This window comes from Pleurodeles waltl, chromosome 4_2 (genome assembly GCF_031143425.1).
Source record: "Pleurodeles waltl isolate 20211129_DDA chromosome 4_2, aPleWal1.hap1.20221129, whole genome shotgun sequence".
Lineage (NCBI taxonomy): Eukaryota > Metazoa > Chordata > Amphibia > Caudata > Salamandridae > Pleurodeles > Pleurodeles waltl.
The window spans coordinates 886,290,834-886,317,405 of record NC_090443.1 but is presented as its reverse complement, the minus strand read 5'-3'; the positions used below and the strand labels follow the sequence as shown (position 1 = coordinate 886,317,405).

Sequence of the window (26,572 nt, the reverse complement as noted above, 5' to 3'; positions counted from 1 at the left end):
GCTTTGCGTAAAATGCTTTGAGTTGGAAGTTGTGGACACACGCGAAAATGTCCGGAAGATGCCCACCCGACACCACAGTGCAGTGTATACCCTTATCGAGCTGTCAGATGGGTCCAGGAGATGGCGGAAGAGGGCCTGGACATCGTTCATGAAAACTGCTCCCTAAGGCCCTGGCGGTGTTCCTCGGATGCAGATACTGTTTCTATGGGAGTGGTTCTCCAGGTCCTCTGCACTGGGCCTGTAGCGTTATTTCTGTTCCTGAAGGTGCGGCACCTGTTGCAGGTTCTCAACCTCACTCCACAATGTATCATTATCTTCGAGTTAGAACACTCTGTTGCCCATTTGAGTTAGATCATGCTTGACACCCTTGAGGTCCCGCAGACGTTTCACTGATTGGCTATCCTCCCGAATGGAAGCAAAGAGAGCCTTCAAAAATGTTCCTGTTAGTTGAGCCTCCTCATCCCCACACTCCGACTTCATATGCTGTTGCTATGCCTGTTGGCAATACTCCACCAGAACCTCAGAAAACACATCAGCATGTCCTTCACTGAGTGATCTTTCTCCGGTCTCAAGCCCCAGAACGTCTGTGTCAATCTGTGTCAGGACTAGACTCAGAGCCAGGCCACTTCGGGTCATATAATCTCACATGTTGGGCGAAGGGGAATCCTAGTGCATGAGATTATGTTCCCCTACATCCTCACCCCAGGTTACTGAGCCATAAGACGCAGCCTGCTTCAAAGAACCAGCGGCAAAAGATCAGCCCCAACAATTTGGTGGGGCCCCCTGTCTTGAGGGTACTAGTCAATGGGTGGCAGGGTCGTGAATAGCAGTAATAGTGGCACAAGGGCGAGTGGGGACCCTACATCTTAGCTACTGCTCTGCAGAGTTTGAAGCTGCCCGGTCAGCTTCCTAACTGTTCTCCCACAGTGTGCGGCTTCTTCGAGGACAGGCACCTCCTCCATTTGCTTATGTTGACAACAGGCAGATGGAGGCGCCAGCCTGACTGTTTTACATGGCCGCCATCTTGGCCTCGCCCTATAGAATGTTTTTATAAGTAGCGAGTACTGATGGTTCTTAGGTTGGATTTTCTGAGGTCATGCAGAGGCAGCTGGTGAGAAGAGAGCAGTGTACAGTTTGGTTTTGGGAGATTTGGAGGTGGCGGGGAAGAGTTAAAGGATATTTATTTTATTTGCTAGGTTATGGGGAACTGTATAATGCACTAATCACCTGAGGGATATCCAAGAGCTAGAGCAGATGTGTAGGCCAATAGGCGCTCCTAGTTGAGCAGCCAGGTCTTGCAGAACTTGAGCAGAGATGGAGGTCTTGATGTGGTGGGAAAAGTTGTTTCATGTTTTGTCGGCGATGTAGGGAAAAAAACGCCATCATGTTTTGTTTCTGCAGATGCGTGGTGTCTGTGTGAGTCTGAGTGCAGTTCCCTAGTTGGATGGTGGAAGTTAAGGCAGTGGTTGAGGTTGGCAGATCCAGAGTTGTGGAGGGCTTTGTAGTTGTGGATGAGCAGTCCGAATTGGCAGCACCTCTAAATGGGTACCTCTGAGGTGGAGCAGGATGTGTGGTCTGCAGGGGACGTCAAGGACAAATCTAGTGGTGGAGTTCCTGGCAGTCTGGAGTCTTTGTATGGGTATATTTGGGAAGCATTAGGTGAAAGAGGGGGCTAAGGATGCAGAAGAATGACATTTGTGGAGGGTGAGGTGGGGAAAGGATGGAAAAGGGAGATGTGATGGTTACTGTTACCAGTATTTGTTTGGTGTATATCTGCCAAATACACAGCTTTGTAGTGGTTTCTAAATCTTGGTGCCCTTTTGTGAGGTTAAGTGTGGAAGTGGAGAAACTGATAAGGGGTTGAGGTAGGTGGTGAAATAAATAAAATCTGGAACAGACTACAGGGAGTTGTTTAGAGTATGAGTTGGGGCTGTTGACAGGCAGATGCATGAACTGAGGTTCTTTGGAGGGCTATCCATATCCAGTCACAGAGATAATAAAGACACTGTGGTAACCCACAATTAACGTTACCCCGAATAATCTTGTGTTTTAACCAGTTGCAGCTGTAGCACAGCACAGGGAGGTACAGCTCCCACAAAAACACATTCAGCTTTATCCTAATTGTAGTCCTTATGTTGTTCCTCTCTATGGAAGATGATGGTATGATAAAGAAGGATATGCTATTTAACTACCTGTATAGTGCTTACTGCATTCTTGTTCTAAATGAAAAGAGATGGAGGTAGCACGTCACACAAGGGTGAGAAAACAACCCTTGAGGGCAGAAGATGAAGGGAAAAAAACAAAACAAAAGGGTCCCGAAGTAAGGGATACTTTATCATGTACAAAACCCATTCTGGAAATACAGTAACGTGTGGTTAAGATAGGTTCCATAAAAAAAGAGGGTGGGCGAGTATAACCAACAACGCAGGTTGATTGTTTCACATGCACTTGTAATCCATAGTCCATAGTCCATTTTTTTGTCAATATCAACTTCATCAAGTGTTTTGCTAGCCGCCTGGCTAAAATTATTGAAGAAGTGATGCAATCCATACAGGACATACAATGTAGTGGAGACAGAGAATGCCTGAGGGGCATGTATGCACAGTTACCCACCTTAAATAGCTTCTCGGATCCCGTTGTGGTCCTATTCTACACAGGCTAGTAATAGGCAAAAAAAAGAGGACCTATCTTTCACTCTTTTTATTGAATGCATTCAAAATATATGTTTCCCTTTAAACTGAATCAATTGTTTTGAAATTTCTTTCTCTACATTGTGGTTCTTAAACTTGTAAACACAAGGAATTCAAAAGATGGGCAGCTCAATTACAAGGGCTAACAGACAATTATGGGTACACACCTCCACAACCAATCATCCTGTTCGCAGGCCTAAAATCGGTCTGCTCATTTGAAAGGTAAATGCCTGCATACGGATGGAGATCAGACTAGTGTGCTAGGTTGTAATAAAGGGTTTAAGGTGTATTTAACTAAAAAATATAGAAAGCATATCAGATTGTCAGTCTAAGGTGATCTTTGGGCACTTTTCAGGAGAGGTTATATATAGGTTCTCCTACCAGCTAAAAAGTGTTGGCATCGTCTTGACTTGGCAACTCAAAGTAATTTAAAAATGTATACAACCCTACCCACAAAACTAGTTACTTCCAATTACACTAAAACTACAGTTGTACTGGAGGGTGATGAAATTCCAATTAAAAGGAAAAAGAATAGCATTTCTTTACATTTCTCACATGAAGACCAAAAGCGTAGCTCTGTATTTTGCTTCAGGTTTTGATAAATATACTTTCAAAGATTAGCTCACAGTTAACGAAGGTGCTTTAAGACCAATTCACTTACCTTGGTGGGGAATTTTACATCAATATTTATGTCACTGGTTTTAAAAGCAAATCTTGTCAGACAGGAACCATACAGCCTCAATGAGCAATCTGAAAGAGAAAGATGTAAACAAGCCAGGATTTTACTCCCTGTTGTGCTTCAAAAAGAAAGGCATTCTCTTAAGCTACACAGCCATAAAAAAAACATTGATCGATGACAAAAAACAAGAAATACAGCGCATTAATTATGTAAGTATTTTAGACGGAATGCACAAAAGATTTTTGGACTAAATTGTTTAAGATACTGGATCCTGACATAATTGCAGAGATTCAACTGCTCTTGTAATGTCTAGATTCTTTAGAGCGAAAGAAATCTGCTTAACTTGTATCCGACCAACGATTAAAACCATCCATTTCTATATGTGGAGTTACTGTTAAAATTATAAATACTCCCTGAAAATATATAAGCCTCTTCTACGCCAACCAGACATGCAAAAAAGCAGCTCTTTGCATTGAAATCATGACTTTTCTTTGCTATCTGGTAAGGTTCAGTCTGGTCTTTCATTTATTTTATTTTATTTCTTTCTTTGTACACACACTCTCTTTGGATAATAAACACTTCTAAAACAATAGAGAATTTGAATGACAAACTTGGGGGGTCATTATGAACACGGCGGGAAACCCCTCCGTGTTCATGCTGGCGGTCTTATCACAGACAGCCAGCCCCCTTGAAACCCTGCTGGCAGAATAATGTACAATCTGCTGGGCCGGCGGGCGGAAACAGTGTTTCCGCCCGTGTGCGCCCAGAAGAATGCAGGGCCAGGACATTGCCGACTGCTCCACATGGAGCCGTCATCAATGCCGCTGTGCGGCGGGTGCAGCAGCACCAGCTGCGTAGATCACTGCCAACGGGGCACTGCATGGTGGCCCTGGAGCACCCCTTCCTCCAGCCTTTCCCCGGCAGGAGAACACGCCAGGGGAATGCTGGAGGAACAAGGGTTCTTTATCAAGAGGGCAGCACTGCTTCCAGCGCTGCCCTGTCGGATAAAGTAATCCGCCATCGTCAGGCTGTCTGTCGGCGGTAGGTAGGACCGCCTGTGGCAGCCCTACCTAGTTCAGAATATGGCGATTCAGACCGCGGTGGCGGTATTTTATGCCACAGCCGGCATGGCGGTCTCAACCGCCATGTTTGCAATGAGGGCCTAAATTTTTTAATGAATGAGTACCAAGACAAACTGAAAAATCATGTCAATTTGTAGAGCGTACAAGTCACCCAGGAGGGTATCCTGGTGCTGGATAGCAGAGCAGCGCGGGCTAAGCCAGGGCGAAAACTAGGTGAAAAGCCACGTCTTCAGGTTCTTGTGAAATTCGAGAACTGAGAAGGTGTCTCCGATGCGCAGGGGTACGCCATTCCAGGCTTTGGAAGCAAGGTATGAATATGCAGGGGATATGTGCTTGTCTGCCTGTCTGGGGAAGAAGTGCTGGGTAGGTGTGTGAAAGTTAATGTGATTGTTTAGGTAGGTGGGGACAATGTTGTGAAAGGCTTTCTATGTGTGCGTGAGGAGATTGAAGAGCATTGGTTTGTTGATGGAAGCCAGTGAAGGTCGGAGGTGCAGGGTGATGTAGATGAGAGGATGGGGTGGGCATGGAGTTTGAGTGCAAGTCTGGCAGTTGAATTCTGTATGGTCTGGATTCTTCAGGTCGGTTGCACGTTGAGTCCTATGAAAATGCTTTGTTGTAGTCAAACTTGTTGGTGATGAGTGCCTGGGTGACTGTTCTGCGGTGTTGAAGGGAAGTCACTGAAAAATCTTGTTTTGTTTTAATCATTTTATTGAGGCTGCTCAAAGATATCAAGAAAATATCCTATGACAATGGTTCCCAATCTTTTGACTTCTGTGGACCCCTGCTTACTGGAACCCGGGGTCCCCCACTAAATCATTATTGGAAACTGAGGACCCCCCCTACTGAGTCATTACTGAAAGCTGGGGAACTAATCTGTTAATACTATTTAATTTTCTAAGCAGTCGCGGACCCTCTGAGGAGGCTTCCCAGACTACAGGTTGGGAACCACTTCCCTATGATGCAATTTTAAACACAAGACGTACCCTGCCAAAAAATACAGTAGCCAGAGTAGAAATGTTAATACTGCATATATCCTCCTGCAACCCTGATGTTCACAGCTAAAGGAGGTACATTTCACTTCGTGCCCAGCCGGCTGCATAGAACGTGACAAACTAGAAAGAAATTAATTCTTCCTCTCATAGCTGCTCTCCAAGTAATGAACCCTGGCCTTCTACTTTTTCTCCAGCATTTCTCTTTCCATCTGCAAAAACATGTTTTGAGTCCCATGAAGCCGACCCCGAGTATTGTTGGATGCCACCTTTCCAATCTGTAGACCTATTAATTAATTTTTGTTTTAGTGCAAATATGGTCTCCTGGTTAAAAAAGAGCAGTCAGAATCTTTTCAAAGCCTAGTGATGCCACATTCTGAGTAGTCACTGTACCCAGTCCTCTATCCTTTCTGAAGGTCCACCTAGCTGTAAGCTTTCTAAACCACAATATGAAAGATAAGTCTAATAGATGGACCTCCTCCAAAAGCCACGTGATCAGCCCGAAGAGGGAAGGTGTGTTTCAGTACTGTATAGGCACTCACAAGAGTCCAATATTTACTAGTTGCATTCCGCACACCAAAGACTATTTGGCATTCAAAACTAATCTGTGGTACTAGAAACTTATGAAAATGACAAAGGGTTTCCCCCATTTATCTGATAGCGCTAAAGAGGACTACTAGTGAGAGTTCCTCTTCATAAGATTGTCTATTACGATTAATCGGTTGTCCAGGGACAGAGTAGTGGCCTCAATAATGGATCCCTTCAAAGTAATTAACTCAGTAGTGTGCTTTGGGTACTGAATCATCACTACAATTTACAATTCCCCCGGGGCTAGGCCTTCTCCACAGGTATTGTACAAACTACCAATATCTCCACCACAGTCTTTAAAAGGTGATGCAGAATGCTTAACAAAAAAGGAAAATGTTTCTCACCCAGCAGACATCTGTTCGTCACATGTAGTGGTGTAGATTCACGTGCTCTGCATATTCCTGCCATGTAGTGTTGGGTTCGGAGTGCTACAAGTTGTTTTTCCTCTAGAAGCATTTTTGAGTCATGGGATTGAGTGGTGACTCCTTCTCGGAGATACTGCGCATGGGCATTTGTTAGACTGTTTTCCCGCAAGCGGGTAAGAATATAGGAGAGAAAGAGATGTCCATGTAAGTGTATGTACACATGTACAAGATTATGCAATTATAAGGTAAATGAAACAGCCACAGGGGCCCGGGGAGGATGGAGGGCGCATGAAAATCTACAGCACTACATTCCACAAAATAGATGTCTACTGGGTAAATAACATTTTCCGTTTGTTGGAATGTGTGGATGTAGAAACACATGCTCTGCATAGACTGTAAATCACTCCCTCCGTAAAAGCAGTGGCTAGTCTGGGGGAGTTGCAGTTTTCTGTAAAAGTGTTCTTAGGACAGACTATCCAACATTGGCTTGCTGATGTGCTAGTAAATCCACACAGTAATGCTTTGGTAAAGTATGCGGTGTATACCAAGTAGCTATTTTACAAATGTCAGCTAAAGGAATGTTTCCCTAGAACACCATAGTGGCAAGTTTTTTCCGCAGAGAAATATGCTTTAGGAGTTAATGCCAACTGTCCTCTTGCTTTACCATAAAAAGTTTGTTTTCACTTAATGATCCACCTAGCTATGTTTTTTTGGGTTTTATTAGATTGCGTTACCCCTATGCAGTACTGAAAAAGCTACAAAAAACTGTTTAGTTTTCCTAAATACTTTAGTTCTGTCAATGTAATACGTGCGTGCCCTTTTGACATTCGAAGGATGGTACGCTCTTTCTGCCACTGAGTCAGGCTGCGGAAAGTAAACTGGCAACTCAATGGTTTGACTGATGTGGAATTGAGAAACTACTTTTGGTAGGAGCCTTAGGTTTGTACGGAGGACAACCTTGTCTTTGTGTATCTGAAAGGTTCTTCTAAAGTTAATGCCTGGAATTCACATACACATCTCAGTGATGTAACAGCGACTAAAAAAGCCACTTTCCAAGAAAGGAACTGAAAAGGACATGAATGAAGTGTCTCAAAATGAGGGCTCATGAGCCTAGTGGGTATGATATTAAGATTCTAGGATGGGTCTGGGGTAGTCTGTGTGGGATTACTCTTAACTTCTTCGATGAAGGCTTTAACAACTGGGATTCTGAACAGAGAAGCATAATGTCTGTTTTCTAAATAGCAGCTATGGCTGCAAGATGTAATAGAATTGAAGTGTAAGCCAAGTTGGCTTTTTGCAAGTGAAGCAAATAGCAAACAATACCTTGGACAGATGCTTTAATGGGGTAAATGTGTTTTGATTGGCAGTAGCAGACAAAACGTTTCCATTTCGGTGTGTAACATGCTCTAGTTGTCCTGCGAGCTTCCTTAAGAATCTCTATAGGCTTTTATCGCAATGTTGAGTGACTTGGGATATGGGTGTCTGATTTGTCCTTGGTCCTGGGTGGGAAGGTCCGGCCTGCGGGGAGCTTCTCGTGGGGAACCTGCGGGAGGTCCAGAAGTGTTGTGAACCATGGCTGACGTGCCCAAGTGGGAGCTACAAAGATCAGAGTGAGAGATGTCTGTGTGAGTTTCAAAACCAGAAATGGAATGAGAGGGAGAGGTGGAAAAGCGTAGGCAAAAATCCCTGACCAGTTCATTCACAGAGCATTGCCCTTGGACAGAGGGTGACTGTAGGAAAATGTCTCTCATGGCATGGTTATCCCCTAACATTTTGCATTTTGTTGATGCTAAGTTATGATTGAAAGTGTGCTGGGACCCTGCTAACCAGGCCCCAGCACCAGTGTTCTTTCCCTAAACTGTACCTTTGCCTCCACAATTGGCACAGCCCTGGCACTCAAATAAGTCCCTTGTAAGTGGTACCCCTAGTACCAAGAACCCTGTGACCAGGGAAGGTCTCTAATCAAATCAAATCACAAACATTTATAAAGCGCGCTACTCACCCGTGAGGGTCTCAAGGCGCTAGGGGGATGGGGTTACTGCTGCTCGAAGAGCCAGGTCTTGAGTTGCCTCCGGAATGCGAGGTGGTCCCGAGGTTGGTGGGGAGGGAATTCCATGTCTTGGCCGCCAGGTAGGAGAAGGATTTCCCACCTGCCTTGGTGCAGCGGATGCGAGGGACGTCGGCGAGCGCGAGGTTGGCGGAGCGAAGTTGACGGGTGGGCGTGTAGAAACTGAGGCGACGGTTGAGGTATTCGGGTCCCTTGTTGTGGAGGGCTTTGTGTGCGTGGGTGAGGAGTCGGAAGGTGATCCTTTTGTTGATGGGAAGCCAGTGCAGGTGTCTCAGGTGGGCGGAGATGTGGCTGTTGCGGGGTATGTCGAGGACGAGGCGGGCAGAGGCGTTTTGAATTCGCTGCAGACGTTTCTGGAGTTTATTGGTGGTTCCTGCGTATAGGGTGTTGCCGTTGTCCAGACGGCTCGTGACGAGGGCGTGGGTCATGGTCTTTCTGGTGTCGGCGGGGATCCAACGGAAGATCTTTCGGAGCATGCAGAGGGTGAGGAAGCAGGAGGATGATACGGCGTTGACTTGTTTGGTCATGGTGAGAAGTGGGTCCAGGATGAATCCGAGGTTGCGTGCGTGGTCTGAGGGGGTTGGTGTGGTGCCAAGGGCCGTGGGCCACCAGGAGTCGTCCCAGGCGGACGGGGTGTTTCAGAGGATGAGGACTTCAGTTTTGTCTGAGTTCAGTTTCAGACGGCTGAGTTTCATCCATTCTGCGACGTCTTTCATTCCATCTTGCAGGTTGGTCTTGGCGCTGGTGGGGTCCTTGGTGAGGGAAAGTATCAGCTGAGTGTCGCCGGCGTAGGAGGTGATGTTGATGTTGTGTTTGCGTACGATGTCGGCGAGGGGGCTCATGTAGACATTGAAGAGAATATGGCTGAGCGAGGAGCCTTGCGCGACGCCGCAGATGATCTCGGTGGGGTCTGAGCGGAAAGGTGGGAGGTAGACTCTTTGGGAGCGGTTGGAGAGGAAGGAGGTGATCCAGTCCAGGGCCTGACTTGGATACCGGTGGAGCGGAGGCGGGATATTAGGGTTCGGTGGCAGACGGTGTCGAAGGCAGCCGAGAGGTCGAGGAGGATGAGGGCGACTGTTTCTCCGTTGTCCATCAGAGTTCTGATGTCGTCTGTGACTGAGATGAGGGCGGTTTCTGTGCTGTGATTGGCTCGGAATCCGGACTGAGAGGGGTCGAGTAGGTTGTTGTCTTCAAGGAAGTTGGTAAGTTGCTTGTTGACGGTCTTCTCTATGACTTTGGCAGGGAAGGGGAGAAGCGAGATGGGGCGGAAGTTCTTCAGGTCGCTGGGGTCCGCCTTAGGTTTCTTCAGTAGGGCGTTGACTTCTGCGTGTTTCCAGCTCTCGGGGAAGGTGGCAGAAGCAAACAAACTGTTGATGATGGTCTGGAGATGCGGGGCGATGATGTCGTCAGCTTTGTTGAAGATGAAGTGTGGGCAGGGGTCCGAGGGGGCACCGGAGTGGATGGAGTTCATGGTGGCTTTGATCTCTTCCGTGTTGATGTGAGTCCAGGTGTTGAGGGTGATGGCTGGGGTTGTAGGTTCTGTGGTGGTTGGCTGGGTCTGGTGTCCGAAGCTGTCGTGAAGGTCGGTGATCTTACGATGGAAGAAGGTGGCGAGGGAGTTGCAGAGGTCTTGTGAGGGCGTGATGGCATTGGCGTTAGGGTTGGAGAGCTCATTGACAGTGTTGAAGAGTTCTTTGCTGTTGTGAGTGTTCTTGTCCAGTCTGTCTGTGAAGGAATTTCTTTTGGTAGCGCGGATCAGTTGGTAGTGTTCGCGGGTAGCGTTCTTGAGGGCAGACATGTTATCTGCGGTGTGGTCCTTGCGCCAGGCTTTCTCGAGGGTGCGGCAGTTTTTTTTAGATTCCTTGAGGGTGTCTGTGAACCAGAGAGGTTTTTTGGTGTTGGTCTGTCTTGGGAGGCGTCTGAGGGGAGCGAGGTTGTCTGCGCAGTTGGTGATCCAGTGCGTGAGGCTGAGGGCTGCTTCGTTGGGGTCAGTGGAGAAGGTGGGTTGGTTGTCGCTGAGAGTGGAGAGAAGCTGTTCCGCGGGGATTTTGTTCCAATGTCGGCGTGGGATGGATTGTGTGTGGAGGTGGCGAGTCTCGCGTCGGAAGGTGAAGTGGACACATCTGTGGTCGGTCCAGTGTATTACGGAGGAGTGGTTGAAGGATACGTGGTTGCTGGCGGAGAAGATGGGGTCGAGCGTGTGTCCGGCGATGTGGGTGTTCACCAGTTGCTTGAGACCGAGGTTGGCGAGGTTGTCCCCCAGGTGTTTGGGTCGTTGTTCTGTTCCAGGTGGAAGTTGAGGTCACTGAGGAGGATGTAGTCCGGCGAGGCAAGGGCATGTGGGGAGATGAAGTCAGTGATAGAGTCGCTGAAGAGGGCGCGTGGTCCAGGGGTCTGTAGATGAGAGTTCCTCTGAGGGTGGTCCTGGGGTCTGTGCGGATCTGGAAGTGCAGCTGTTCGGCGGCGAGGGGGGTGTCTTCGGTGGAGGGGGTGACGTTGATGGAGTCCTTGAAGACGATGGCGATTCCTCCACCGACTTGGTTGGTGCGGTCTCTCCTGGAGATCTTGTAGCCGTCGGGGATGGCTATGGCGATGTCGGGGGCCGAAGAGGCGTTCATCCAGGTCTCAGTGATGAAGGCGACGTCCGGTGGAGTCCAGGAGGTCCCATAGTTCAATGGCGTGCTTGTGGATGGACCGTGCGTTGATCAGGATGCATTTGAGGTGGTTGTTGTCGCGTGGGCTGGCAGCCGGGGTGGTTTCGCGGTGGAAGGTGAGTTTGCAGGTGTGGCATGCGAAGGGTCCGTGGGTGCGTTTTGGGTTGGCTTTGAAGCAGGTGCTGGAGCGCCCCGGGTTGAGGGCGTGGAGGGTGTTGGGGTCGTAGCGGTGCTGCGGGGTTTGGGAGTGCTGGGGGCCAGGGGATGTGGCGCTGGGCGCGGTCCAGGCGCAGACGGGCTTGCCTTTGGCGCGCCCGCTGCACGTGTCCGCCATAAGAGGGAGGAGGGGTGGAGGAGGGGTCAGCTGGGGGCAGGAGGGGGGCGACGAATGGGAGCAGGGGGGGGGCGGGCCGAGCAGGAGGTGGCGGCGGGAAAGTGGAGGGTGGGGGGGGTCAGGTAGAGGGGAGGGGAGAAAAGATAGGGGAGGGGGGTTACAGAGGTGGAGGGGAGTAAGGAAGAACAGAGGTGGAGGCCTCCGGGTAGCTGGCGCTATATAAGTCTCAATAACATAACATAACAGGGGAGTAGGGAAGAACAGAAGAGGAGAGGAGAGAGGAGTCAGGAAGAGGAGAGGAGAGAAGAGTCAGGAACAGAAGAGCGAAGAGTCCAGAACAGAAGAGCGAAGAGTCCAGAACAGAAGAGCGAAGAGTCCGGAACAGAAGAGCGAAGAGTCCAGAACAGAAGAGCGAAGAGTCCAGAACAGAAGAGCGAAGAGTCCAGAACAGAAGAGCGAAGAGTCCAGAACAGAAGAGCGAAGAGTCCAGAACAGAAGAGCGAAGAGTCCAGAACAGAAGAGCGAAGAGTCCAGAACAGAAGAGCGAAGAGTCCAGAACAGAAGAGCGAAGAGTCCAGAACAGAAGAGCGAAGAGTCCAGAACAGAAGAGCGAAGAGTCCAGAACAGAAGAGCGAAGAGTCCAGAACAGAAGAGCGAAGAGTCCAGAACAGAAGAGCGAAGAGTCCAGAACAGAAGAGCGAAGAGTCCAGAACAGAAGAGCGAAGAGTCCAGAACAGAAGAGCGAAGAGTCCAGAACAGAAGAGCGAAGAGTCAAGAACAGAAGAGAGAAGAGTCAAGAAGAAGGGTAAAGAAGACGAGGAGAGAAGAGTCAAGAAGAAGAGGAGAAGAGTCCAGAGAGACGAGAGAAGAGTCAGGAAGAGGAGTCAGGCAGAAGAGGAGAGACCTGAGAAGCAGAGGGGAAAGAAATAAAACGCAGGTCGGGGTGCAGAGAAGAAAGAAGAACACAGATGAACACAGATGAAGAGAGAAGAAAGAACACGCAGGTCGGGGTGCAGAGGAGAAAGAAGAAACACAGATGAAGACCACAGATGAAGAAAGAAGCAGGACGAGAACGCGGTGAGGAAGAGGGCTGCAGAAGAGGGCAGAGAGCGAAGGGAAGAAAGACTGCAGAGGTGCGGAGAGAGGTTGGAGGAGAGAGCAGAAGGCAGAAGACAGAGGTACAGGAGAAGAGAGGTGAGTAGCGCGGGGCTGGGCGAGGGGCTGGGCGGGAGTACTTACTTTTTTTTACCTGGTCTTGCTGGAAGGTGTCAGGAGCCTGGGCTGGTGGGGCTGCAGCGGCAGGGGGAGCGACCTACCCTCGGTTGCAGCATGTATTATGCCACCCTGGGGACCCTTCACTCAGCACATGCACACTGCCTCACAGCTTGTGTGTGCTGGTGGGGAGTAAATGACTAAGTCGACATGGCACTGCCCTCAGAGTCCCATGCCCATAACCCACTGCCTGTGGCATAGGAAAGTCACCCCTCTAGCAGGCCTTACAAACCTAAGGCAGGGTGCACTATACCACAGGTGAGGGCATAGCTTCATGAGCACTATGCACCTACAGTGTCTAAGCCAAATCTTAGACATTGTTAGTGCAGGGTAGCCATAAAGAGTATATGGTCTGGGAGTTTGTCAAATACAAACTCCACAGTTCCATAATGGCTACACTGAATTCTGGGAAGTTTGGTATCAAACTTCTCAGCACAATAAATCCACACTAATGCACACAGAGGGCATCTTAGAGATGCCCCCTGTATACCAGTCCAATTGCTAGTGTTAGGCTGACCAGTTTCTGCCAGCCTGCCACATCCAGACGGGTTTCTGGCCACATGGGTTGAGTGCTTTTGTCACTCTGTGGCCAGAGTTGCTTCTCACCTCCCCCTGCAGGAATTGTAACACCTGGCAGTGAGCCTCAAAGGCTCAAGCCTGGTGTTACAGCATCCCAGGGCACTCCAGCTAGTGGAGATGCATGCCCCCCTGGACACAGCCTACACTTTTGGTGGCAAGTCCGGGGGAGATAATGAGACAAACAAGGAGGTGTCACCCACCAGTCAGGACAGCCCCTAAGCTGTCCTGGGCTGTGGCAACCCCTGCCTTAAGAAATTCTCCATTTTGTTTTGGAGGGTTCCCCCAATAGGATTAGGGATGTGCCACCCTCCCCACAGGGAGGAGGCACAAAGAGGGTGTAGCCACCCTCCAGGACAGTAGCCATTGGCTACTGCCCCCCGGACCTAAACACAACCCTAAATTCAGTATTTAGGGGCGACCCTGAACCCAGGAAATAAGATTCCTGCAACCGGAAAGAAGAAGGACTGCTGACCTGAAAGCCCCGCAGAGACAGAGACGACAGAGAAAACAACTGACTTGACCACAGCCGTACCGGCCTGTCTCCAGACTGAGAACCTGCACAGCGACGCATCCAGCAGGACCAGCGACCTCTGAGGACTCAGAGGACTGACCTGCACCTAAAGGACAAATAAACTCCCGATGACGGCGGCTCTGTCCAAAATCTGCAGCAAAGAAACCAACTTTAAAGAGACTCCAGCCTCACTCCGGAAGCATGAGTCTTCACACACTGCACCAGACGCCCCCGGCTCGTGTTCAGAGGAACTAACACCACAGAGAGGACTCCCAGGCGACTCCAACGACGTGGACACCCTGAGTCGACCTCCCTGCACCCCCACAGCGACGCCTGCAGAGAGGATCCAGAGGCTCCCCCTGACCATGACTACCTGGTAACAAGGTAACCCGATGCCTGGACAAAGCTCTGCACCCGCAGCCCCCAGGATCGAGAGGAACCAACTACCGGTGCAGGAGTGACCAGCAAGCGGCCCTTATCCTAGCCCAGTCGGTGGCTGGCCCGAGAAGCCCCCTGTGCCCTTCCACCATCACCAGAGTGACCCCCAGGTCCCTCCATTGCTTTCAACGCAAAACGCAACACCTACTTTGCACAGTGCACCCGGCCGCCCCTGTGCCGCTGAAGGTATATTTTGTGTGCCTGTTTGTGACCACCCAGTGTTCTACAAAACAAAACCTGCTCTGCTCCCAGAGGACGCAGGTACTTACCTGCTAGCAGACTGGAACCGGAGCTCCCCTGTTCTCTATAGGTGTATACGTTATTTTGGCCCTATTTTGACCTTTGCACCTGTGTTGCTGGTGCAGGGTGTTTGGGGTTGACTTGAACCCCCCAACGGTGGGCTGCCTATGCCCAGAAGACTGACTGTGTAAGTGCTTTACTTACCACTAACCAATACTTAGCTGCCCCAGGAACTGTTGATTTTTGCACTGTGTCCACTTCTATGGGGAGTACATTCGCACCGAGCTTAGCCTGCCTTTACATGCATGATTTTGAGAAACAGTTCATACTGTCATCTACTAAACCCTTTCAGAGGAACATCGGGCTCTGGCGACGATATATTGATGATATTCTGATTGTGTGGCAGGGACCTCTAATTGAGGTTGAACTCTTCACTGAATGGATCAGTACTTTAGATCCTTTCTTGAAATTCACTTCAGCAGTGTCATCCACAGACTTTGTGGAATCTTCCCCCAGTGGTGGGTCATTACCCTTGCGGCCAGTGCAAAAATCTGCCCCCTGACTAAAAAACTACAGACACTTGATCTAGACCCTATCAGTCGATGGCATCTTACTAAACATACAATTGCAATACTCGGAATTGCATTTACATGGTCATGTGTCCTTGTGGGCTCCGTTACGTCGGCATGACCACTAGACCAGTGAGAATATGCATTAACGAACATCGGAGTAACGTAAGGTGTGCACGCCTCACTACGAAACTGTGTGCACACTTTGTAGAAAAAGCCCACAGTCCAGATGATTTATGGTGGATCATTTTGGACGCACCCACAATCCAATTTGACATCCCACGTTCATTATTTAGAATTGAACAACATTGGGTCTTCAGATTGAGGACCAACCTACGTGGCTTGAAGGACGAGATTCCTTGGTTAAATCTGTCTTTGGAGTAACACAGTTATCCCTTTCACTATGTCAGCATTGCAACCAAGGAGCATTACATTGGACATTATTCCCCTTGTTCTGGATAATTTGTTACAAGTGTGTTTTCAACATTATCCTGCTTGGGGTCTATTTATGTAATCTAGACCCCACCGATCTATGGTGGCAGATTTAATGTCCTGAATATGGGTACCTACCTATATAGTTTGAACAATGAGATCCCTTACATGAAGTGTGTGTTGTAACACACTGTATATTTTTCTATTATGAGGCTAGTGAGCCTGTCAAGATAATGCTCCGTTTTATGAACACATTGATAAAAGGTTTTTTTAATTGGGTAGCACTCATTTGAACATTCCTCCTCCCTTGTTGAGATTAATTTCTTTATGTGGGCCTTACAAGCTAACTTTATTAGGGTGTTAAATATGCTATTCAGCCTCCTATTGGTTTTCAGTGGTTAATTATGCTCCTGTAATTAGATCGGCTAGTTTCAATAGTTTTGTACATAATGTTACAGTCACTAGATCCTCGTTTGTACCTTTGAATAATATACAGTGTCCACTTTCTATGTCTACCGACAAAGGAATTTTCCTCCGTCTTCAGTGTCGATTCCCCGTGCGCAAGCCGGAAGACGCCTGTTTCTTGACACGCATAAAAGTACTCCGACAGCGCTCCACTTCCTGTTTTTGGAGCGCCACCGGAGGGTAGGTCTAACCAGATGCTCTGTTTGTGAGCACACTGCTTTTGTACAATATTGCGGCCATTCGACTAGTTGGGCCTGTCAGAACTCAAGCAGCATCTTTCTCTGTTTAGCGTGATCATGCATCTCAAGGGACTTGTTTCGTGAGGCCCCACGGGACCGTTTCACATAGTCCGTCTTCTGGATTTAATTTGCACGTGGTTAGCTGCTTTTACCACTTTGCCTGACCACGTATATGAGGGGCACCCTAACCGTAGTAACATACATTGTCCCTTGTTAAACATAATGTTTATACTGATAGATTGAGCAAGGTAATTCTGCCGCGCTTTCAAGTTACCTTCCTGTGTACTTTTTTGATTACTTGTTTACCATTGTTGGTGACTTACTGACTACACTAGAGTTGAGTATTATGCAGAATACACGGAGTCACTTATATCTTTGACTAGTTACTCTTTTGTTGCAACGTATTACATGGAGTCAACTGCACCGTTAACTGGTTGCTCTTTGGTCACATCATAGTGTGTACACAGATCTGATTTTCGCTTGATCGATTGGCTTGGACAATTGTTTCTATACATTAGATGTTACATGATTACTGTTCCAGATAATAGAAACTTCTGTCCATGGCGTGTGCTGTCCCATGGAGCTACATTTCCTAATTGGGGATGTTAAGCCTTCATTACCATTTTATTTTATCACCGAGCACTTACCCACACGAGGTACCACGAATTGGGTAATCACCAGGGTTGATATTCGAGCACTAGTGACTAGTTACCTAACAACCCTTGTTTTACAGGGCGACTAACACTGTTAAGTTTTGACCGGACATACAGTTATCTTAGGTAAGTGATTGTTTTTGAGTGTATTAACTAGGATAACCATATTATCAAAATAATTTTCTTTGGTGATAAGAGAAGTAATTTTGGTCCTGATGAAGTGTCGAAGGATCCGGCTGGACCGCTAGACGTGAAACACGTTGACCCCTTCTTAGAGGTGCTTTAAACTTTTTTTGACCTCTTATGTATTTCTTCTTGAAAGTGATTGAGCATGACTACTCAATTTTCACTTTCGGTCTATTTTTAACCTTGGCCTACACCTTACTTTAGCTGATTAAATTTGTGTTGTCATTGTAGGTGCTGAGTCAATTTTCACTTGCGGTCTATTTTTAACCTTGGCCTACACCTTACTTTAGCTGATTAAATTTGTGGTGTCATTGTAGGTGCTGAGTCAATTTTATTAGCTTTTCTCTCTCCTATTAGTGCCTGCCATTGGGCATTGTTTACCATATTTAATTCCAGCAGCCACACAAAAGAACTCCGGCAAAGAGCCCCCTTTTGGGGAGCCCTTCAGATATTGCAGTGCCGGTCTGACGAGGAGCACCCCCGATGATGAAGCATGACACCCATTCGGGTGTGTGAGGGCTCTTGCTCCTGAGAGCTAGGTCTCCCTGCTTTTTGTTCTGGAACAGTGTACTCTTTGGTTTCTGCATATATTATTTAGGGAGTCTGTACACTGGACCATTAACCTCCCTATCCCTCTCTTGTTTTCCATGTTGATGTTCTATAACCACCTCTGTATGTTGGGCGACGGAAAACCCCCTGTATATTTGGAACTGAAGTGCCCCCATGGCCTTTGCGGTGTCCATATGCTTCTTTAATTTCTCAAGTATGGAGTCAACTTGAGGGACAAAGAGATGCTTCTTGTCAAAGGGCATATTAAGCACCACTTGTTGAACCTCTGGCTTGAAGCCAGAGCATCTAAACCATTCATGCCTCCTCAATAAGACTCTGGTGTTTACTCCACGTGCAGCTGTATCGTTGGCATCTAATGCACATCAGATTGAATTGTTCTCAATTGTTTGCCCCTCTGAAACAATCTGCTGACCATATTTTCAGTTCTCATCTGGGAGATGCTGGAGGAACTCCTCCATCTCATTCCAGTGAGCTTGGTTGTACCTAGAGAGCAAGGCCTGTGAATTAGCAATAAGTGCAACCACTCTCTTACCTGCTGCATCAAGCCTCTTGCTTGCCTTCTCTGGTGTAGGATAGTCCCCAGTAGCCTGGCTGTTAGCCCTCTTCCCTGGCAGTGGTAGCCACTATCAAAACTGGTGGGAGATGAGACATGATGAATAGTGGGTTGGAAGGTGCAGGACTATATTTTTTGTCCACCCTGGGTGTTATTATTCTAGGGCAGACAGGCTCTTTAAAGATGTAGCATCCCTGGGAGTACAGGGAGGAGCTGAATGCCTCTGTGGGTGGTGGTGGTGACGGTATCAGACAAAAGAATCCAGGGCTACTGGGTCATTATGTAGCTACACATTGTGATAAGTAGCTGCCATTGCAATGTCTTGTTGGTAGCTAGTAGTATCCTCTGGAGGAGAGGGCTGTGCAGAATATAAGTCTGGATCCATGCTAACAATAGGATCTGGATCATAAGAGTCCCAAGGGCGTGGGTCTTGATGTGTGTCCCTTAAGTATTCCCCTGCAAACAAAGGTAAAACCTGAGGGGTGAGGTCTCCTGCAGTAGGCGAGGCAGGAGAATGAGTAGGTGGTGGAGAGGAAGCAGGAAGTGGAGGTGGTGAAGATTGTGGTTCAGGAGGAGGAGGAGGTGGTAAACACCTGGCTGAAGAAGTGGTGGCCTTGTACTTTAAGGTCTTTTTCAGAGGCAGTGAGGTGTTCGAGACCTCCTGGAAAGTTAGTTTCTTCTTAAAGTAACAGAGGAGGAAGCCACAATCCATCCTGTCCCTTCTTGAATATACAACCGGCGCTGTTTAGAGTATATGGTTTCTAGTATTGGCTCAACAGGAGACAGTGTAGTGAAGGACTGACTAGAATTCAATTGCTCCGAAGGTGTAGCATCTTGAGTTTTCAGTAATGATGATTTCGTTCAGAGGACCTTTTTCGATGCCAAAACTGATTCAGAGTTGCTTCAGCTCGGAGCCAATACGGCTGGTGCCTAGAGTTTGGTGTTTGACATACGGACTGAAATGGAGGCGGGTGATACCGAAAACGTGGCTGTAGTCTTCATTATTTTCAGTGTCGAGCTGATGGGTGGAGTAGACAAACTGCCCTTCCAAGATCGACCATGGCCTGGTGGCAGTGGTGGTCCAGTGACCTCGGTAACAGCTTTTTTTATGAGTCTTAGTGGGGGCAAAAGGGGCCATAGTATTCACTCGCTGCACCAATGTCACCTTGAGGGTTTCCTTGTCAGACTAAATGTCGGTGTCTGAATCTTGAATAGAGAAGGCCACCTCCTGTTCGGGCTCCTCCTCCTTCCCCAAAGATGTCCAGGGTGTCTTCTGGGGATTTATGCGCCATCTCCAACCTGCGCGCTCCTCAGTCCTGAAGGGTCTTCTTCGATCTTAACAATTGGCATGCGTCAAAGATAGCCTTTTAGTGATCTGGTGAGAGGCACAAGTTACATACCTCGTGATGGTCGGTGTGGGGGAACTTGAAGTAGCACAAAGGGCAGATACGAAACTGTGTCCGTTCCATCAATTCAGCATTTACTTCGGTGCCACATGCAGGTAAGCCCAATGCTGGAGAAGGCCTTCCCGGAAGGGCATGTGGTTGGTACTGGACCAGACGAGCTGAAAAGTACGAACGCAAAATGGAAAACCCAATCAAAATAATATCGTCAGCTAACAAATAGAAGGAAAGAAAGTCTTGGACCGAGTTAGTCGAAGGCGGAGTGAAGAAATACACGTACGAACACGAAAAAGGAAAGAAAACAATCTAATAAAGGACTCGATGCACATGCGCAGTATCACCGAGAAGGAGAAGCCACTCGATCTCGTGACTTGAAAACGCTTCTAGAAGAAAAACAACGTGCAACACTCTAAACCCAACAACAGATGGCAGGAGAAAGCAGAGCATGTATATCTATATCTACACATGCCATCGAACAAAGATTTTTATGCTTTTTTGCAACTCTTCTGAACCTTAGATGGCATCTTAATGAAGTCCGGGCGCTATAACAGTCCCACCAGCAGGAGAAACTGAAATCCTATCACTCATATCTAGGTACTGCAGTCATAACACACGGCTCTGATCACAGCATACAGTTCCACATATGCCGACTCCTCCACATTTCTGCCCACAGCCCCAGTCAGCACAGTATTACTGGGCAGATCTGATTTTGCACTATTATTAAATAGACTAAAGGTCGTCCTCCATCTCCATCGCACTTGAAGCCAAATCGGAGCTCTGATCCCATTCTGTCCATGAAGGGGAGTGCTTTCAGTAGAGATGGCAGATGACAGACTAGAATCATCTTAGGACTTTCACAGGACATGAAGATGACAGAACTCTGCCCCTCCAACTGGTGTGGATGAAGGCTTCACCACTGTGTTGTGGCTCACCTAGGATTTACTTAATCATACTAGGGGGAGTGAGAAAAGTTCAAGAGAGAGTCACCTCAACTTCACTCTGAGAAAGAATGCTGCTGGATCTATTGCTTAGCAACTCATAAAGAAGGGCTAAACTATAACACTCCATGGGATTCTCTACATAGTTAATTCTTGTAGGAAGTTGGCTCTGTATATACTATTTCAAAGTAAGAAATGGTGTGCACAGAGTCCAAGGGTTCCCCTTAGAGGTAAGATAGTGGCAAAATTAGATAATTCTGCGTGTGGTAGTGTGGTCGAGCAGGAGGCTTATCAGAGGGTAGTGGTAAGCATTTGTTGTACACACACAGGCAATAAATGAGGAACACGCACTCAAAGACTTACTCCAGGCCAATAGGTTTTTATATTGAAAAATATATTTTCTTAGTTTATTTTAAGGGCCATAGGTTCAAGATTTACAGTAAACACTTTAAATGTAAGGTACTTCACTTAGATACCTGAGGAACTTTGAATAAAAGCAATATCATAAACAGTCTTTGTAAAAATGGCAATAAGCAAAAATCAACAGTTCCTGGGGGAGGTAAGTAAAGGTTAGATTAGGAGGTAAGTAAAACACTTACAAGTCTCAGTTCTGGGGCATAGCCAGCCCACCGTTGGGGGGTTCAAGGCAACCCCAAAGTTACCACACCAGCAGCTCAGGGCCGGTCCAGTGCAGAGGTCAAAGAGGTGCCCAAAACACATAGGCACCTATAGAGAACAGGGGTGCTCCAGTTCCAGTCTGCCAACAGGTAAGTACCTGCGTCCTCGGGGGCAGACTAGGGGAGTTTGTAGAGCACTGGGGGTGGTGGCGGGGGACAAGTAGGCAGACAAAACACACCCTCAGCGGCACAGGGGTGGCCGGGTGCAGTGTGCAAAGCAGGCGTTGGGTTTCAGGAAGAAAACAATGGAGGGACCAGGGGGTCACTCTAGCGGTGCAGGCAGGCACAGGGGGGGCTTCTCGGGTCAGCCACCACCTGAGCAAGGCAGAGGGTTGCCTGGGGTTCACTCCTGCACTGAGGTTCTGTTCCTTCAGGTCCTTGGGGCTACGGGTGCAGTGTTGGTTCCAGGCGTCGGGTCCCTTGTTCCAGGCAGTCGCGGTCAGGGGGAGCCTCTGGATTCTCTCTGCAGGCGTAGCTATGGGGCTAAGGGGGGTCATCTCTGGTTACTCACGGGCTCGAAGTCGCCGGGGAGTCCTCCCTGAGGTGTTGGTTCTCTGAATCTCGAGCCTGAGGCGTCGGGTGCAAAGTGAGAAGTCTCATGCTTCCGGTGGGAAACGTGGTCTTTGGAAGTTGCTTCTTTGTTGCAAAGAAGTAACTAGTTTTGAACAGGGCCACTGTTCATGGGAGTGTCTTGGTCCTTTAGTCCAGGGCAGTCCTCTGAGGCTTCAGAGGTCATTGGTGTCTGTCGGATGCGTCGCTGGTTGCAGGTTTTCAAAGTTGGAGACAGGCCGGTAGGGCTGGGGCCAAAGCAGTTGTCGTCTTCCTCCTCCTCTGCAGGCTTGTAGGTCAGCAGTCCTTGTTTCTTCAGGTTGCAGGAATCTGATTTCCTGGGATCTGGGGTGCCCCTAAATACTAAATGTAGGGGTGTGTTTAGGTTTGGGAGGGCAATAGCAAATGGCTACTGTCCTTGAGGGTGGCTACACCCTCTTTGTGCCTCTTTGCGCCCTGTGGGGAGGATTTCTAAAGACAGGGGTCACCTCAGCTCAGGACACCTTAGGGGCTGTCCTGACTGGTGGGTGGCTCCTCCTTGTTTTTCTAATTATCTCCTCCAGCCTTGCCGCCAAAAGTGGGGGCAGTGGCCGGAGGGGCGGGCATCTCCACTAGCTGAGATGCCCTGGGGCGCTGTAACAAAAGGGGTGAGCCTTTGAGGCTCACCGCCAGGTGTTACAGGTCCTGCAGGGGGAGGTGTGAAGCACCTCCACCCAATACAGGCTTTGTTCCTGGCCACAGAGTGCCAAAGGCACTCTCCCCATGTGGCCAGCAACATGTCTGGTGTGAGGCAGGATGGCTGAAACTGGTCAGCCTACACTATAAGTTGGATTGGTATTCAAGGGGCATCTCTAAGATGCCCTCTGGGTGTATGTTACAATAAACTGCACACTGGCATCAGTGAGCATTTATTGTGCTGAGAAGTTTGATACCAAACTTCCCTGATTTCAGTGTAGCCATTATGGAACTGTGGAGTTCATGTTTGACAAACTCCCAGACCATATACTTTTATGGCTACCTTGCACTGACAATGTCTAAGGTTTTGCTTAGACACTTTAGGGGCATAGTGCTCATGCACATATGCCCTCACCTGTGGTATAGTGCACCCTTCCTTAGGACTGTAAGGCCTGCTAGAGGCGTGACTTATATAAGCCACAGGCAGTGTGAGGTTGACATGGCACTCTGAGGGAAGTGCCATGTTGACTTAGTCTTTATCTCCCCACCAGCACACACAAGCTGTGAGGCAGTGTGCATGTGCTGAGGGAGGGGTCCCCAGGGTGGCATAAGACATGCTGCAGCCCTTAGAGACCTTCCCTGGCATCAGGGCCCTTGGAACCAGGGGTACCAGTTACAAGGGACTTCTCCGAGTGCCAGGGTGGTGCCAATTGTGGAAGCAAAGGTACAGTATAGGGAAAGAACACTGGTGCTGGGGCCTGGTTTGCAGGGTCCCATCACACTTTCAATCAAAACCTAGCATCATCAAAGGCAAAAAGTTAGGGGGTAACCATGCCAAGGAGGCATTTCCTTACAATTATCCCTTGCTAAAGCTGCAGGGTATGTTATCACACACCATGATGGTATATACGCTACACCACTTGATACATAGGTGTCCCTGAAATATGAACAGTATTAATTACTTGACCTATTAATTACTTGACCTTAAGAGTTTGAATACATCATGGACATTAGACGCTCAGGGTCTCTGTAGGAAAACACCCTTGATGGCATGGTTAGCCCCCACTTTTTGCCTGGTATTTGATGTGATTTCAACTGAAGTGCACTCGGTTTCTGCTAACCAGATCCCCAGCAACAGATCTCTTTCCCTAAATTATACAGCTGTGTTTCTCAATTGGTACCATCTTCAGCACCATCTGTAAGTCTCTAGTAAATGGTACCACTGGTACATAGGGCCCAGTGTACGAATTGTGCCACCCTCAGGAACAACGCACTACACACACACATTGCTGCCATCGCAGGCTGCGTATCGTGGTGCAGACAAAAGTGAAAACACGACCTGTCACACATCCCTGTGTGCCCGGTTCCCTACCTCTGCTTAGGATATTTGTAAGTCACTCCTAAGAGGCCCCATAGCCCTAAGGCAGTGTGCATTATATCATTTGTGAGTACATATCTGCATGAGCAGATATGCCCCTGCTATGTCTTTGTCAATTCTTATGCATAGTAAGTAGACAGGGAAGCCATTTTGAGTACATCTCCTGGACATTGGTCTGTACAAGTTCCCCAGCTACATGAGGGCTTTACTGAAACTAGGGATGTTTGATATCAAACATCTACTATTAATAAACCCTCACTGAATCCACTGATGGATTCACTAATACATGCACTCAGAGGACACCTTAGAGGTGCCCCCTGAAAACTTATCTGACTGTTAGCTTGTTAACTGACTGGTCTAAACCAGTACAGCCACCCTACACAGATTTCTGACTTCCTTATGTGAGAACAAAGCCTGCTCTGGGTGGAGGTGCTATCACCTCTTCCAGGTAGGATGGCCATTTCAGGGCAGGAAACTTCAAAGGATCAGCAGCCTTTGTTTTACAACCCAAGATTCTCCAGATGTCGGAGAAGATTTCCACCTTCAGCCCCACTCCTTGGCAGCAGAAATGGCGGGAAAATTTGTCCAATTAGGTGTGCCCACATCATGTCAGTCCACCCATAAGGTGGACCAGCTGATGTGGACACCACTTTCCAAATGCCTCCATCCTGTTTTGGATGGAATTATTAGTCTAGGGTCAGGGTTATGCCCACTTCCCAGCAGAAGGAGTCATAGACGGTGTAGTCACCCTACAGGTAGGCAACCCACTGGCTGTTACTTGGCACTCCCAGTAATGCCACTAAAGTGAGTATTTAGGTGGCTCGTCTGAACCCAAGGACTCAGATTCGACAGATCAATAGAAGTACTTAGAACAGCCACTGCCTGACGAGAACAGCAGAAAAGCTGTGGACATGGAGGCTCGAAATCTACCTGCCGGCACCTCTCTCGACATTCGCGACAGAGTGACTCGTCCTCTGAGCTGAAGAGCCACCGAAGCACCGAGTAGCCTGCCAGCACTTCAAAACTGCCACCAGTCTCCCTTGGAGTAGAGGAGCTACTTTCCTTCAGTTCGCTCTACCACCTCGCAGCTCCCTTACCCCGATTGACGCTGCAGATGACCAGGAGGAGGTAGCCATGCTCTGGAGGACCAGTTCTGTCCCCCCCACCAAGTGTGATGACTGCAGGACCCACTGGAGCTATGCAACACCAATCCCCGGGGTACCGGACTCCCTGCACCAAGCATCAACAGTGAAAGCCCAATCAGGATCCTCACTCCACCAGGACCAAGCAGCCGTCGAGGGAAGTCAGTACCACTGAGACTCACCCTGTGACTGGCGAACTGTCCTGATTTTGACCCTGCCAGCTGGTTGTCCCTGACTGCGAGAAGCACTTATGTGCACGGAGCCCAGCTGCGCTATCCACTCTGCATAGGAGCCATCATGCCAGGATCCCAAAGAATCAGCTGTGCCCCCTTGCTCAAGGCCCTTTTCAACCCAAGCCCCTGTCTGGGAGCTCGACTTGTCCTCAAGTCCCCTGTACAGCCTTTTTCCAAGGTGCCTCCCCTTATCCATAGCGCCCCCAGCTGCCACCTCACCCGCACCATGCTCCCGGTGGAATTTGGGTCACTCCCGACGGACTGCTGGTAGTACTTTGGACCTTGGTCCTCTACTTCTCGGAACCCAGAAGGTGAACCCCCTGAAACAGACTGTACTTACCTTTATGCATTACTGATATTTCTCCCCATAGGATTGCATTGCACGTAAAAGCGCACAGGTTTGACTTCTTTACTTACCTGTAACTTTTAGAAACAAAAACAGTACTTACTCTTTTGCGAAGTTCTTGGTTTCAAAACATATATAAAAAGTGTAATTTTTCTAAATATGTCTTGGATTTTTTCTTTGAGTGTGTGTCTAATTTATTGACTATGTGAGTACAACAAATGCTTTACACTGCCTTCTGATAAGCATAACTGCTCGCCCACACCACCACAAAAGAGCATTAGTGTTATCTACTTCTGTCTTTATCAACAAATTGGGGATTTTCTGTACACTCTGCAAGGTGTACTTCTTTTTAGCACCCCTTGCAGAGAGCCAGCTTCCTACATTCTCAGATGAAATACATAAAGAACTACTGAGTGACTATGAATTGGTCCAGACACACGAAAATGTTCACGAGTGAAAAATGAAAGAGCACAATAAAATGTGCCAAAGAAGCCCCAGTACTTGATTTTCATATACTGTTTAACGTGCTTGGATATGATTTCATCGAGCTAATGTAGTCCTAATTAAAAATAAATTTTTCTACTATCACATTAAATGCTTACACTACTACAGGGAGTGCAGAATTATTAGGCAAATGAGTATTTTGACCACATCATCCTCTTAATGCATGTTGTCTTACTCCAAGCTGTATAGGCTCGAAAGCCTACTACCAATTAAGCATATTAGGTGATGTGCATCTCTGTAATGAGAAGGGGTGTGGTCTAATGACATCAACACCCTATATCAGGTGTGCATAATTATTAGGCAACTTCCTTTCCTTTGGCAAAATGGGTCAAAAGAAGGACTTGACAGGCTCAGAAAAGTCAAAAATAGTGAGATATCTTGCAGAGGGATGCAGCACTCTTAAAATTGCAAAGCTTCTGAAGCGTGATCATCGAACAATCAAGCGTTTCATTCAAAATAGTCAACAGGGTCGCAAGAAGCGTGAGGAAAAACCAAGGTGCAAAATAACTGGCCATGAACTGAGAAAAGTCAAGCGTGCAGCTGCCACGATGCCACTTGCCACCAGTTTGGC

General features: G+C 48.0%; 1 protein-coding gene across 6 annotated transcripts in view; it reads right to left on the bottom strand.

The window, feature by feature from the left end:
• TUT4 (terminal uridylyl transferase 4) overlaps positions 1-26,572 on the bottom strand; it is a 1,006,035-nt gene that overhangs the window by 815,823 nt on the left and 163,640 nt on the right. For all 6 annotated transcript variants that reach the window (XM_069232665.1, XM_069232664.1, XM_069232661.1 and 3 more), the window contains one exon: positions 3,352-3,440. In XM_069232665.1, the coding sequence (XP_069088766.1) occupies positions 3,352-3,440 (89 nt within the window). The remainder of the gene's footprint in view (positions 1-3,351; positions 3,441-26,572) is intronic.